Source organism: Emiliania huxleyi (assembly GCF_000372725.1).
Source record: "Emiliania huxleyi CCMP1516 unplaced genomic scaffold EMIHUscaffold_5, whole genome shotgun sequence".
In the NCBI taxonomy this organism is placed as follows: Eukaryota; Haptophyta; order Isochrysidales; family Noelaerhabdaceae; genus Emiliania; species Emiliania huxleyi.
In genome coordinates, this window is record NW_005198244.1 from 1,012,646 (window position 1) to 1,026,031 (window position 13,386).

General features: G+C 68.3%; 6 protein-coding genes across 6 annotated transcripts in view; 2 read left to right on the top strand and 4 right to left on the bottom strand.

Annotated features, from left to right (window-relative positions):
• EMIHUDRAFT_96395 (hypothetical protein) overlaps nt 1–955 on the top strand; it is a gene marked incomplete at both ends in the record, with an annotated part of 3,068 nt that extends 2,113 nt beyond the window's left edge. Inside the window, 3 exons of the mRNA XM_005767075.1 lie at nt 187–282; nt 557–630; nt 739–955. Of these exons, the coding sequence (XP_005767132.1) occupies nt 187–282; nt 557–630; nt 739–955 (387 nt within the window). The remainder of the gene's footprint in view (nt 1–186; nt 283–556; nt 631–738) is intronic.
• Nucleotides 956–1,472: 517 nt separating this feature from the next.
• Nucleotides 1,473–2,031, bottom strand: EMIHUDRAFT_432580 (hypothetical protein; the record flags this gene model as incomplete). The annotated part of the gene is made up of 1 exon (XM_005767076.1): nt 1,473–2,031. A coding segment is annotated over exon 1 (516 nt), but the record flags the coding sequence as incomplete, so codon positions are not given.
• Nucleotides 2,032–2,404: 373 nt separating this feature from the next.
• EMIHUDRAFT_197221 (hypothetical protein) lies at nt 2,405–3,562 on the top strand (the record flags this gene model as incomplete). Its single annotated transcript, XM_005767077.1, has 1 exon — nt 2,405–3,562. The coding sequence occupies one exon, from the start codon at nt 2,405–2,407 to the stop codon at nt 3,560–3,562; it is 1,158 nt and encodes a 385-aa protein (XP_005767134.1).
• A 1,881-nt stretch (nt 3,563–5,443) lies between these two features.
• EMIHUDRAFT_448176 (hypothetical protein) lies at nt 5,444–7,064 on the bottom strand (the record flags this gene model as incomplete). The annotated part of the gene is made up of 5 exons (XM_005767078.1): nt 6,454–7,064; nt 6,306–6,382; nt 6,111–6,179; nt 5,896–6,032; nt 5,444–5,498 (listed from the first exon to the last, which is right to left on the bottom strand). The coding sequence occupies exons 1-5, from the start codon at nt 7,010–7,012 to the stop codon at nt 5,444–5,446; spliced, it is 897 nt and encodes a 298-aa protein (XP_005767135.1). The 5' UTR covers nt 7,013–7,064.
• A 279-nt stretch (nt 7,065–7,343) lies between these two features.
• Nucleotides 7,344–8,796, bottom strand: EMIHUDRAFT_197224 (hypothetical protein; the record flags this gene model as incomplete). Its single annotated transcript, XM_005767079.1, has 6 exons — nt 7,344–7,457; nt 7,540–7,598; nt 7,978–8,053; nt 8,492–8,519; nt 8,596–8,663; nt 8,722–8,796. The coding sequence occupies 6 exons, from the start codon at nt 8,794–8,796 to the stop codon at nt 7,344–7,346; spliced, it is 420 nt and encodes a 139-aa protein (XP_005767136.1).
• A 1,006-nt stretch (nt 8,797–9,802) lies between these two features.
• On the bottom strand, nt 9,803–10,234 carry EMIHUDRAFT_197225 (hypothetical protein; the record flags this gene model as incomplete). The annotated part of the gene is made up of 1 exon (XM_005767080.1): nt 9,803–10,234. The coding sequence occupies one exon, from the start codon at nt 10,232–10,234 to the stop codon at nt 9,803–9,805; it is 432 nt and encodes a 143-aa protein (XP_005767137.1).
• Nucleotides 10,235–13,386: the final 3,152 nt, after the last annotated feature.

Sequence of the window (13,386 nt, forward strand, 5' to 3'; positions counted from 1 at the left end):
TCTCGCAACGCCGTCCTCTTCGAGCCGCCGCGCAACTGGATCTTCATCCTCCTCTTCAAGCGCTCGGCGTGCCCTACCTCCTCTGGCAGGTCCTCCCCCCCCCCCCCCCCCTCCCGGTGGAGAGGGGCCGCGAGGCAGACAAGCACGAGACCGGGCGCTGGCCTCTGGGCCCTGGCCCCTCTGCAGGTGGTCCTCATCTGCATCTCCCTCTGCCGCATCTGCACTGGCAGCGACGGCGGCTGGGCCGTCACCAAGCGGGCGCGCGACACGCAGCACTTTGGCGTCCCGATGAACGTCGGCCTCTCGGAGGAGCCGAGACCTAGCCGAGACCTAGCCGAGACCTAGCCGAGACCTAGCCGAGACCTAGCCGAGACCTAGCCGAGACCTAGCCGAGGCCTAGCCGAGGCCTAGCCGAGGCCTAGCCGAGGCCGAGGCGTTGCCGAGGCGAGGCCGAGGCGCGTAGCCGGGATGTGGCCCCGGCGAGCGCCGGCCTCTCCCTCGGGTGGCAGGGCCTCGGAGGCGGACCTCCCTTCAGGCGTGGGGCGTGAACTCATAGGACCTGGACGAGCTGGAGGCGGACCCGAAGGGACTGCGGCACACGCTGCCGAGCGGCGCAGCAGGCGCGGGCTCGTGGCGCCCGCACGGCCGCAGCGCGGAGCACAACCCGCCTCCCCCCCTCCCCCCCCCCTCCCCACCCTTCCCCGTAGGCTCGAGCAGCGACCCCTTTGGTGCGGGCAGGCGCACCGCGGCCAGTCGGCCCGCGAGCCTGAGACCGCGCGGCGGGCCGGACGGCGCCAGCCTCGCGGCGGCGGAGGAGGGGGGCGGAGAGTACGCGCCGTTTGAGGAGGGAGGCGGAGGCGGAGGCGGCGACGCCGACGCCGCGCCGACGCCGCCGCCCGCCATCGCCACCGCGGTCGCGGGCGCACCGCCAGACTTTCGGCAACGGCAGCAGTGAGCCCGCCCGCGGCGGGCAGCGCCGTCCTGGACGGCGCTCCTCACCCTCTCTGAACACGCTGTGCTTGTGCTGGTATGTGATTCGTGTCTGCTGTGTCTGGGAGTGGGCCTCTCCCGAGTCTCGCCGCCTCGCCGCCAGGGCCCCACAACTGGCGGCGGAGGCGGGTGCCGGTTGGCGTGCGCAGCGCCGGAGAGACGCGCGCGCGCGCCGCGCGCTTGCCAACCGGCCAATATTTGTTGTCGGGTCCATGCCATATGTGTATGTTGCGCGCGAGGACTTTTTCGTTTTAATGGCGTTCTCTCCTGTCTCCAGAGACTTGAATATAGATCGATCGTCGCGATCGACGATTCGTACCCGTGGGAAACGCCAAACGGCAAACCCAAGAGCGATTCTAAGATCAGGTCTACCACTGGGCGAAAATCGGCCGTCCCTCAGTGCTTCCAGCCTGCCCGCTTGAGTTTCCTCTATTGGCACGAATTTTGCAAGTGAGAAAAAAGAATAGCGCCGATCGCGGCCTCCGGACCGGGCATTTCGAAGTGGTCAGCGGGCATTTCGAAGTGGTGCGGCGGCAGGCTGCCACCGCTGCCCGGGCGCCCCGAGCGGCGGCGGAGGGCCGCCCAGGCCACCACCAGTGCCCCTCCCACCGGCGGCGCGGCGGCAGCGGCGCCGACCGCCCCTCCATCAGCGGTGGCGCGACGGCTGTCGTCGGGGCGCCGGCAGGTGCCGCGCGCAGAGGGTGCCACCGGACCGGCTGACGCGCGCCCGGCGGAACCTTCGTCGTCCATGGCGGGCCGAGCACCCCCGCGTCGCTTCTCGGCGCATTGGAGAGCAGAGGAAGCTGCTGGCGTCGCCGCTGGGATCGGCGGCGGCGCCAGCAGCGTTCTCGGATCTGAAGCCGACTTTGAGCGCCGATCGATCGATCTGAGGGCTGGCCGATGGGTGGCGCTGGGACATCGCCGCCGCCGCGGAGGCCGGCGGCGACCAGAGGAGCGGTTGGGGCGCGTGGCGCATATGTTACCTGCCAAGTGAGCATTCAAGTGTGCTTCGAGATTTATTCGAGATTTGAAACTTAGATTTTCGTTTCCAGCGGGGAGGTGGCAGACCTGATCTTAGAATCGCTCCCAAGAAAAGAGAAAACTCTGTCACGGCTCTCAGAAAAGACAGAATTCGTCACACCCGCTTCTCCTTCGCTCGCTCCTTCGTGCTTCGATCTTTGCACCGCGACGCAGTTGCACTACTACTCCTACCTGTGTTTGTGCCAGTGCCGCAAGGCCAGTTAAAAGAAGAAATCGCGCGGAATAAAAAACCATGCGACAGCCTCCGCCGCCACCGCCGCTGCCGCCTCCGCCGCCGCCGCCGCCGCCGCTGCCATCGCCGCCGCTGCCACCGCCGCCACCGCCGCTGCCACCACCATTCCACCCTGGAGCCCATCTATCGGAGCTCTTCGACATGAGCACCTTTTCTGGCCGCTGGCGCTACAACTGGGCCGTGCTATCGCCGCTCGGTCTCCGTTTTGGAGACTCGGCGGTGGCAGAGGCAAACGCCACGCTCGCCGCCAGGGCAGCTGGCCAGCCGCGTAGCGACAGCGACTGCTGGCACGCGACCGGTGTGCTCGCGACGGCGGCTCCAGCCGGGGAGCTCCTGCCGATGCCGCTGCGCGGATGCGGCTGGGCTCTGTGCAACACTCCCACGATCGCCTTCATGGTGTCGTCTGCGCTGCACCACCCGACGTGCACGCGGCGCATCGTCTTTGGCCAGTGGCTGAACCAGACCCACCTGGCCGGGGTGACGTGGTGCAACCGCGGCGCGTCAGCCGAGGGAGACGGCCCAAGCACAGCCGTCGTCGCAGCCTCGTACATCGGTGCTCTCGTCACCGCGATCCCGATCGCCGTCGGCGGCGGGAAGCTTTCGCAGCGGTCGCCGCTGCTCAAGCCGTTCGCGCGGTTCGCCCCCTACCCGGCCGTCGCCCTCGCGAACTTCCTCGGGAGCGCGTGCATGCGCTCGTCCGACGCGACGCGAGGCGCACTCACAGCCGCTCGACGCTCCGTAGACAGCTCCTGCCTTATAGACCACTTCCTTGACCGCTTCCTGGACGCACGCCGCGCCTCGCAGCTGGCGAGGCCGCGCTTCCCCCGCGCCTCGAGACCTCGGGAGGCACCCTCCGTAGGGGTTCCTGTCGCGGACCCGGCGGACGGGCAGCCGCTCGGCCTGTCTCGCGCCGCCGGGGAGAGGGCGGTCCGCGACACGTGCGTGACCAGGCGGCCGCAGCTGCCCGCGCGGCTCCGCCTCTCAACAGGAGCGTCCGGCGAGGTGTCGATGTGTGGGAGTAGGCTGCTGATGCCCGTCGGCAACTTCCTCATCGTCCCCGCCGTGGTGTGGCTCTACACGGCGGCGCGGCGCATCAGGCAGCCGAGCCTGGCGACGCAGGTCGCCGTCACCGCGGCGGTCTTCTCCGTCTGGCTGCCCACCGCGGCGTCCTTCTACCCGCCCGTCGGCAGCTTGGCGCTCGACGAGATCGAGCCGCATTTGCGCAGCGAGGCGGAGGCGCGCGCGAGGCGTGCGGGCAGGGTCGTCTCGCCAAGCGTCGAGTACGAGCGAGGCGTGTAGCCCCGCGCCGGCCGTGTCGCGTATGCCGGTGGGGTGCCGCGCCTCTGCGTCTCCGGGCCCTCCGCGCCGTTTTCGCCCGCGCGGGGCGCCTTACTTGGAGCACTTGGAGTGCACTGTCTCACGTGTCGTCTTAAAAGACTAGTTGCAAAAAGTCTGTGGTGCAAAACCCGCCCAAAACTACCAAAATCGCTGTCACGGCCAGCTCGGCACTATCTACTCAAAAAAGTGACGTAGAGCACCCACTTTTTAAGCGTTCGCCGCATACACAAGGTCCGCCTGCGTGCGGCGCCAGCTTCTCAGGGCTGTAGCGCGAAAAACGACGGAGGAGATGCATCCTAGCTGTCGCCGCCGAAGGCGACTCGACGCCGCTGAGATCGGAGATCAAGATCTGACAGGTCACACGTCGCTCCTTTGACGCCGACGTGACTCACCCGTGCAGAGCGCATCAGGACACGGTCTCGACGCGCTCGGTACGACGCCTGCGACCCGTCTCGGGTCAGGTGGCACGACGCTCATCGCGCCTGCCAGCGCTGCCGTGCAGGCTGCCACGACGAGGTCGAGCACGCTTCTATACGCTCGCCCAGCCTTCCTTTCCATCCCATTAGGCAGCCTGGGAACGGTGGCGGTCAGAGGCAAAGCCTGCGAGGGGTGGTGGAACCACATGTCACGGCCACCGCCGGCTCGACGCGACGATAGCCTCCGGAGGCTGACTTTGAGGCATCATCATCGGACGATGTCGACGAGTTGGGTCGCTCTCGCGGTAGCCAGGTAGCCCTCCATACTAGTAGCACCAGCCATGGCCTCAGGGAGCGCGGGCGAGGGCGCTGGGAGCAACACGGACAAAAAAACATCAAAAGTGGTCATTTCCACACCACCCGTATTAAATAAATAAATAAAAACGGACACCTCTCTACTGTGAGATGGGTAAAAAGGAACAGGTCCCCGCCCTTGCGATCTTTGTGCAGGGTTCTTTGTGGGTGTGGTCGGCGACTAGCCGGGGTCGTCCTCCCGGTGGGGGACTAGCACTAGCCGTCTTCCACATGGTCCCTCGGGTCCCTGCTGCTCCTAATCTCTTCGTACATCCTCCTGCTGATCTCCGCAAAGTCCTGCTCCCTCCCTCGTCTCGCCCTGCGCGTCTGCTCCGCCTCACCGTCTTCTGCCCTGCGTCGTCTGGCGACGGGTCCTCCATAGTCGGTCGAGGTCGACGCCCTCCTCGTGCCTCTTCCCAACGTTCCCTCGGCGGCCGATGCCGTCTGCTCCGGCTCCCCAGTCCCCGGGTCTGCCCTGCTCTCGTCTGCGCTAGTCTCTGCTTCGTCCTCACCGGCGTCTCTCCTCTTCCTTCTCCCCTTCTTGTATGCTTTACACATCCGCGTCGATGCCTTTTCGCGTGAGCACCAGCCTGAAGCCCGCCCAGCATCTGAACCGCTCCCCACCGTCTCCGCTCCCTCCCGCTTGAGCCCCCGTCGCGGCCCTCGTTCGTCCCACTGGCTGTTGGCTCGTCCCTGCGTTGCCTGCGTTATCCCTCCTCTGCGACTCCCTCAAGGCCGGCCGAGCCTCTTTCCACCCAGTGAATGAAGAGCTTCCTCAGCCACTCGATGTGTTCCTCTCTCTTCATTATGCGCGCCGTAGCCTCATCATTGAGCTGGATCCACCTCTGCACCGCGCCCGTCGCCGCCTCGGCCACGACTTGCAAGTTCCTCGTGACCCCGGCGCCAAGGTCCCTCCGACTCTTCTCCGAGAGGTCATCTACCAGTGCTGGCAACACCCCCCCGACGGCAGGGGCTAGTGCATCGTACCCGTCCTCATCCAGCACCCTATAGCGTGAGCCCTTCAGTGCAACTAGTCAAAAATGCATTTTCTTCAACCGTTTTTGGTAATTGGTTAAAATTTACTATTTAGCGCGGCGCGCACCGGCTGGAACGAAAACAAAACCACCCTGCGGAAAAACAAAACGTGCGCTCGGCCCACGGCCACGCCTCCCTCGCGTAGTCTGATCTCAGTGGCCCTGCGATTCGGCGGCCGGATCCTCGGCCGTGCGGCGCGGTCGCCGCTGCCGGCTGTGCGCCCGCTCTCGCGGCCCTCCCCGCCGCGCGTGGCTCGAGCGGTACCCTGGCTCGCCGAGCGTCGGGGGCGCTGGAAGCTGCTCTTGCCGCGCCGCCGCCGCCGCGCCGCCGCGTGCCCTGCGGCGCGCCTCCTCCGCCTCGGCCTCGGGGTCGGCGAGGGCGGATGTGAGGAGCACGCGCACCTGCGGCCGGTGGGTGGCGTGGGGGGGGGGGGGTGAGAGGGGGGGGGGGGGGGGCCAAAAAGGGGCAAGGTGGGTGAGGGGGGAAAACGGGTTAAGCGCCCCCTTGGGGCCGCCAATTTCCTCGCCGTCCCTCGTTGCTGCCGCCGCTGCTGCTGCGGCCGTCTTGAAGCGGATCGCCGCCTTGCCCTTCTTGGGAAGGCGGATGGCGGCGGGCGGGCCGCAAGCCTGAGGGCATCGCGGGGAGGAGGGGTGCGGACGCAGTGCCACGCCACCCGCCTCTCCGGCATCTCTGCGAGACCGCACCTCGAAGATCCTCCTCACCGCCTCGAGGCTCCACTGCTCAGCGGGCAGGTTGCGCACGAACACGCAGCTCTGCGGGGGGAGGCGGGGCGGCGGCTCACAAGAGGAGCCGAGACGCAGCCGAGATCTGGCCGAGATCTGGCCGAGCTGCAAGAGGGCCGCGGCTCGAGGGGCGGGGGAGCGGAGAGGCCGCAGAGCCTGCTCGAGCGGCGCCGTGCCGAGGGCGAGCTCGACTGTGATGGGTCTGCCTCCCACCTCGCTGCCGCTCCAGCTCACCGCCTGCTCGCGGAGTCGTGGACGCGTCACGGACGTGTGTCACCGCGAGAGGGAGGAGCTGGAAGCAGACCCGCCTCGGTGGCGGCCTCGGCGCTGGCAAAGGTGAGAAAGCCGGAGCCGCGGAAGCCGCTCCCCTTGGCGGCAATCCAATGGATCGACTCGACCGCCGAAAAGCTGGTCCGCACCCACTCGTCCGACGTGCTGAACGGGAGGTTGGAGACGTAGACGCGCCGTCCCTGGGTGATGGCAGCCTCGGCGGCCTCTCTCGAGTCCTTGTGCATCGTCCGGCCCGCCGCCGCCTCCGCCTCCTCCAGCGACGGCTTGGGCTGGTCGGCAGCCGCGGCCTCGCTGGCGTCAGCAGCGGGCGAATGCTCTGGCGGCTCGGGCAACTTGGGCGCCTTCGCCGAGAGCGTCTCCTCGCGAGGCCGCTTCCGGACCTCGGCCGCTGTCACCACGGCAGACTGCGCAGCCCTGCGGGCCGACGCGGGCAGCGCGGCAGCTTTCTCCTTCTTCTTCCCCGCGTACACCGACTCCTTTTCTGCCCGCCGCTCCTTCTTCGTCTTCTTCTCCTTCTTCCTTGCCTTGGGCTCCGTTCCGTCGTTCTTGTCCAGATTCGGCTCTGTTACCATGGGCACGAGTCGCTTTGAGCTGCTTTGGCGAGCGCAGGCAGCTGAGCGCAGCCCACCTCCTCGACGTCGACTCGCTGCGCGCGCGACTTTTTTTGGCCTTGCAGCGCTGGACTCTCCCAACGAAGAGTCGGTGCCCGGTGCCGAGCGCAGGCCGGAGCCCACAGGTCGGACCTTCTCTTTGAAAATGTTGTATAGTGTGTATGTCGGTGTCGGATACTCCCTTATGAGCGCGCGGTTCCTCCTCCCCCGCATGGCCATGGGTCATGCACCCACACAAGCCAGATTCCAACCCCCCAACGTCGCCCAGCACAGTCGCAGTCTGAGCCGCCAGTCAGCGGCGCATCGCCGCGAGCTGCTCGATGGCGGCCTCGAGCGTGAGGGAGCCTGCCTCCACCGCCTCGTCGATAGCCTCGAGCTGCGCGAGGGCTGCGCCGGACGCCTCCGCCTAGATGATCCACGCTGCGAGTCGTACTCCGTGTGTCTGTGTGCCGCTCCAGTGGGACCGTCGTCCATGCGTCCGCCCATACCGCGCCGGTCTCCAGACCCTCGTCCGGCTGCTGGTCTCCCACCTCTCTAGCTGCTCCGCCTGGTCGAAGGCGCGGTCGAGCGAGCGCTGCCTCTCCTCCTCCGCGAGCGCCTCCGCCCTCGCCACGAGCCGCGCTGCCCGCGCCTCTGCCGCCGCCGCCGCCGCCTCGAGCTGCGCAGAGATCTCAGCCAGCCGGGCCGCCTCCGCCTAGCCGAGATACAACCGAGATACAGCCGAGAGACAGCCGAAGTCTCCGACAGCAGCACCGCCCCCGCCTCCGCGAGAGTGAGCGCATCGCCGGCGCTCGCAACCATCGCCCCTGCCGCCCTCCCCGCCGCCTCCTCCGCCGCCTCCTCCGCCGCCTCCGCCTCCGCCGCGCCGCCGGTTTGGGCGACCGCCTGTGGACGTGTCATGGACGGGTCATGGTAGCCTCATGGACACGCCAGCGCCCCTCCAGCGACCGCCTTGGCCTTCCTCGCGCGCCTCGCCGCCCGCTCCGCCTCGGCCTTCTCTGCCTAACGACCATGAACTGCGAACTCGTTCATTGGTCCATATAGCCGCCCGGTTCGCCGCGGCCTTCTCTGCGCCCGCGCGCGCTCCACCGCCGCCTGGCGCGCGGCCTCCGCCTGAGCCTCCGCCTGAGGGGTAGCAAAGAGACGGCCGAGATCTAGCCGAGATGCACCAGGGTTGGGCAGAGATAGAGCCGAGATCAGCCGAGACAGAGCCGAGTTCTTGCTCCGCCACGTACCTCGCGGTCTGCGCCTGCCTGTGCGCTATCTCGTCCAGATCTCGGCCACATCTCGGCCAGATCTCGGCCATATCTCGGCTATCCGCCTGTTGCGCCGCCACTCGGGCAGCGTCGCGCTTCGTAGCGGCACGCTCGACCTCGCCCTCGCCCTCCTCTCCGCCCTCCTCCTCCTCCTCGCCCTCCTCCTCCTCCTCCTCCTCGTCACTGCTCCCGTCGGCAGCGGCCGCGCGCTCCTCCCGCACCCTCGCCTGGCATCACGTAGCGAGAGAGGGTGACTCGTTAGCGACAGGCTGCGCGCCCCTCCCGCACCCTCTCGCCTCCAGCAGCCGCGCCGCCAGCGCCGGCTTCTTGCCGCTCTTGTCGAGCCCGCGCTCCGCCTAAGGGGAAAGTTCCGAGAAGGGTCCGAGAAGGGTCCGAGAGACGCGTCGCTTCCACCGCGAGGCTGGCCGCCAGCGCGCTGCGAAGTGCGCCCATGTTCATCGCCTCGACTTCGGCAGACAGCTCCTCCATCTCTGCCTACAGCCGAGATACAGCCGAGGTGCAGCCGAGAAACAGCCGAGGTGCAGCCGAGGTGCATCTCCATCTCTGCCTGAGGAGGAGGGGAGGAGGGGAGGAGAGGAGGAGAGGAGGAGAGGATGGGAGGAGGAGGGGAGGATGGGAGGAGGGGAGGAGAGGAGGAGGGGAGGAGAGGAGGAGGGGAGGAGACGGCTGTGTCTCGGCCATCTCTCGGCCGCACCTCGTCGAGACCAGACTCGTCGCCGCTCGTGCTCGCCCGCCCCTCCGCCGACGCATCCTCCTCCTCCTCCTCCGCCGCCGCCTCTGCCGCCCTCTCCGCAGCCTCTGCAGCGGCCGCCGCCGCCGCTTCCTCCCTCGCAGCGGCGGCGGCGGCGGCGGCGGCGGCGGAGGCCACCACAGCGTCATCCGGCGGGGGGCGGAGGAGGGAGCGATAGCAGCGCACGCGCACGCGGTCGACCACCTGAGGTCGATGCGCGGCGGCGTTGACTGGGGCGTGTGGACTGTGGACTGTGGACTGGTCGTACACGACACGCACACAGGCGGAGCCGGCAGCAGGGTGAGCAGCGGAGCAACACGAAGCAGGTGGCATCTCGGCTACGCCTCGGCTGCATCTCGGCTATGTCTCGGCCATCTCTCGGCTAGTCGCGGCGCCAGCTCGGCAGCCTGCTCCTCCCACCCGTCCGCCGTGGAGATGTGCGGACGCTTGTGCGGCGTCGCCACGAGCAGCAGCGACGACGCGCGTGCGAGTGCGGTCAGCGCCGAGTTGAAGTACGACTTGTCGAGCAGGTGCAGCGCAAAGGCCTACTCTCATCAGCCAACTGCTCTGGGCCAATGAATAGTCGACTTGTCGAGAGGAGGTGGAGTGAAGGCCTGAGAGTGAGAAGACACACCTCCTTGGATAACACACGTGCATGGGACGCAACCCTGAGGCCGCCGAGACCGGCGCTGCACAAACAGTCGACAATGCAGCCGAGAGGTGGGTTGGGTTTGGACCCGGCATCTAGGCGCCCGTTACAGCGATCGCGAGGTCGAAGGGCTCCTCCTCGTCGAGCTCGCCGGCGGACACGTCCTCGAACGACCAGCGTCTGCACGGCTCACCAACCCGCTCCTCAAACGCCTGGTGCGTGAATGGGTCCGCCGCGGTGCAGGCCGGCTGCTGCCTGCCTGCTCGGCTCGCTACCCACTGGCGGACGGCAAGCGTCGCCTCGCCCGAGCCGCATGCCAGATCGAGCATGCGCAGCCGGCGCGTCGAGCAGTCCAGCTGGCCAGCCGTCTCGAGCCGCCCGAGCGCGGCAGCGAGGGCCGCGGTGAGCGCGGGCTCGTGCGGGTTTCGATACTTTGCGCCGTGCTCGGCGTAGTAGCTCGCCGCGCCTTCACTCTGTTCGTAGGCCTCGCGCATAGATGCGAAGCCGCCCGACATGGCGGCGGACATGGTGAGACGTTCAGCCGGCACGTGCGGCGAGGCGAGGCACCTCTCTCGAGGTCTCTTGGAGCAGAGGGCGAGTCCGGGCCTCTACAAGTGCGCACACTTAATGATTTTCGACCGACCGCAGGGAAACGCAGGGGCGCCCCCCCCCGACCGAGCTGCGAAACAACGGCGTCCACACCGGCCGCCGCTCGAGAAGCCCCAAAATTTTCTTCGGCGCTGCGCGCCGTTGCAGTCGTAGCTGTAGTCGAGTGTAGGTACACGTATGTTGCAGCCCAGCTATCGTGCCGCAAAAAGGTCCATGTGGCTAGAAAAAATGCTGCCGGTCGCCTCGAAAGCGCCCGCCGGTGTGTGTCCAAAGATGTATGCTACAAGTTTGGGGACGCATCCGACACACGGGCAGGTTTTCGCGCTTCTATGCTGGCCAACGGTGATGACGCCGTCGCGTCACCGACGGCTCGTGCTTGCGTATGATAGCAACCCCTCGTCCGACGGCAGCGTCCTCGTGTCCGCCACTCCGCCCGCGCGGCATCATTACTGTCCGCCTACACCACTGCGGCCGCGGCCGCACCCGCAATCGAGGGTGGAGAGTGGCCACGCGCTCAGTCACACTACTACGTGCCATCTGAGCACGTCTTGGCGTATACGAATGAATATCTCCCGATGCGTTCCGGGCCGCGAGCGGCCGAGGGGGTGCATTGTACCCACTCGCACGCCGGCACGAGCGCGGTGCCGCAGTGGGGCAAACGGGGCATCTGGGGCTAGCTCATCTATGAGCATCATCTCTGCCGCTTCTCGCCATCCCCGAGGAGCAGCGCGCCCGAAGCAGGTGAGTCACGGCCGCTGTCCAGCGAGCGCGGCGGCGGGCCTGAGGGAACCTCAAGGAGTAAATAGAAGTTCGAGATTCGAATCCTATTTGACAAAACCGGGAGCGTGAGCTGGAAGTGACGGGAGTACAAGAAAATCGCCCAAAATTTTCTTCGGCGCTGACGCGCCGACAAAGCTGGTGTCCGACCCCGACCGCCGGCCGAAACAGCCGCGTCCAGCCCGACCTGCGGCCGGCGGGCCGGCCGAAAATCATTAAGTGTGCGCACTTGTACTCGCCAGCGCGCGAGACCTGAGAGAGATTTTTAGCAATACCAAACAAATCTAACACTCACACGTCGTTTGGGGCCTGGAGCCCTGCACATTGGGCTAAACCCCACCTGGCTTCCTCCCGCTAAAATATCGCCGGAGTTATCTTGCACCTCGAAGCGCAGAAAGGCTTCCAACCTCCTCTCCCATCTGGCGCTTGCGTGGGCAGCGTGGGCGCGGCATCCGTGACGGATGCGGGCCCTTCTCTCGCGGGATCGCTGGGAGCCGCTCGGCTCCCCACGCGCCGCCGAGCTGCAATGGCGCCACCGCAACGGCTGCCCCTCCTCGGCTCCCGCCCCGGGGCTGCCGAAATAGGTGCCCCGAGCCACCGTTTGCAACATCCGCGCGGAACGGCGGTGCTGCCGACGCCCCCCCGACCGGCAAACACCACCAGAAGGGCGGTGGTGAAAGCAGCACCTCAGTAATGTCGTCGTCGTCGCGCAGTTCCCTTAAGTGACGTTCGGCGGCCGGCGGCGCTGGCGGCCAAGAATCCGGATTTTCGTCTCTCGACGCGAAGATATGGTCCCGAGTCTCACTACTCGCCCCTCCATCCTGTAGGTCCGGACCTTGCCTGCTCAGTAGCCGCGATGAATCGTCGCCCTCATCGTCCGCGGTCATCCTTTCAGCCTCAAACGGGCCAAACGACAGTCTCGCCATCACCCATCTCGCCTCTCGCGATCGCGTCACGCCTTCCCTTGTGCCGCGAGTAGGCGTGTGAGTGATGGCCCTGCCACCAGGTACACGGCTACACCTCGGGACGCCGTGCTGAGACGGGTAGAGCCGCCCCACGGGAGCGAAAGCCGCCTCGCGCGCCTCAGCCCGCCGGGCCCCTCGGCGGCCAGTGTGGGGTGGATACGGCGGTGATAAACCCCCCTGACAGCAGCGCCTCACGGCGTGGGCTGCGAGGTCACTCGGGGTGACCCAGGGGGCGGCGGGGGAGCAATCTCCCGCCGGAGCAGCGGGTGATATTCCCGCTACTCGCTCGAGTTTGAGGTGCGCCGCGCCTCGCCTGTGTTGCCTTCCCGGCCGCCCCAGCCGCCCTCACCGTTCCTCATCCCCTCCCCCACCCCCTCCCCCTCAGGCTAGGCCCTCGCCACCGCCGCTGCCGCTGTCTCCGCCACAGCCGCCGCCGTTTCCCTCCCCCCCACCCCCTCCGACGCCGTCGCCTCCGCTGCTCCCGCCACCACCGCCGGCCGCCTCAGCTCTCCCTCGCCCACCTCCCACACACCACCAACGCCCTCCGCGCGTCCCCGCACGCCGCCTCCGCGCCCCCACGCCCCCACGACGACCTCCCGCCCCGCCCTCCCCGCGTCTCAGACCCTTGGCCGTGCTCCGCTCGGGGCGACTCGGCGCCGCCATCGCGAGCACGCCGCCCTCGCCCCCGCCACCTTCCCCCCCGCCGCCATCCCCACCGCCGCCGTCGCCGCCGCCCCCGTCACCGCCACCGCCCTCGCCGCCCCCTCCATCGCCCCCGCCGCCGTCGCCCCCTCCGCCTTCCCCGCCTCCTCCATCGCCTCCGCCGCCGAGCCCTCCGCCACAAAGCCCGCCCCCGCCCTCACCCCCTCCTCCCTCGCCGCCTCCGCCATCGCCGCCGCCTCCCTCTCCGCCGCCGCCCTCACCGCCCCCTCCGTCGCCGCCGCCGCCATCACCGCCGCCGCCATCGCCACCACCTCCCTCGCCACCACCGCCCTCCCCGCCCCCGCCAAGCCCGCCTCCGCCGTCGCCGCCGCCGCCGTCGCCTCCGCCACCATCCCCGCCGCCGCCCAGCCCTCCGCCACCATCACCACCACCGCCCAGCCCTCCGCCCCCAAGCCCGCCCCCGCCATCGCCGCCGCCTCCCTCGCCACCGCCGCCCTCGCCGCCACCCCCGTCACCACCGCCTCCGAGCCCGCCCACGCCCTCACGAGCGCAGCCCTCGGCACCACTCCCGCCTCCGCCACAGGCGAGCCCTCCTGCTCCCGCGCACACAGCGGCCTAAACGCGCCGTTTATCGGTGCTCGCGCGAGTCCCGCCCCTACCCAGTT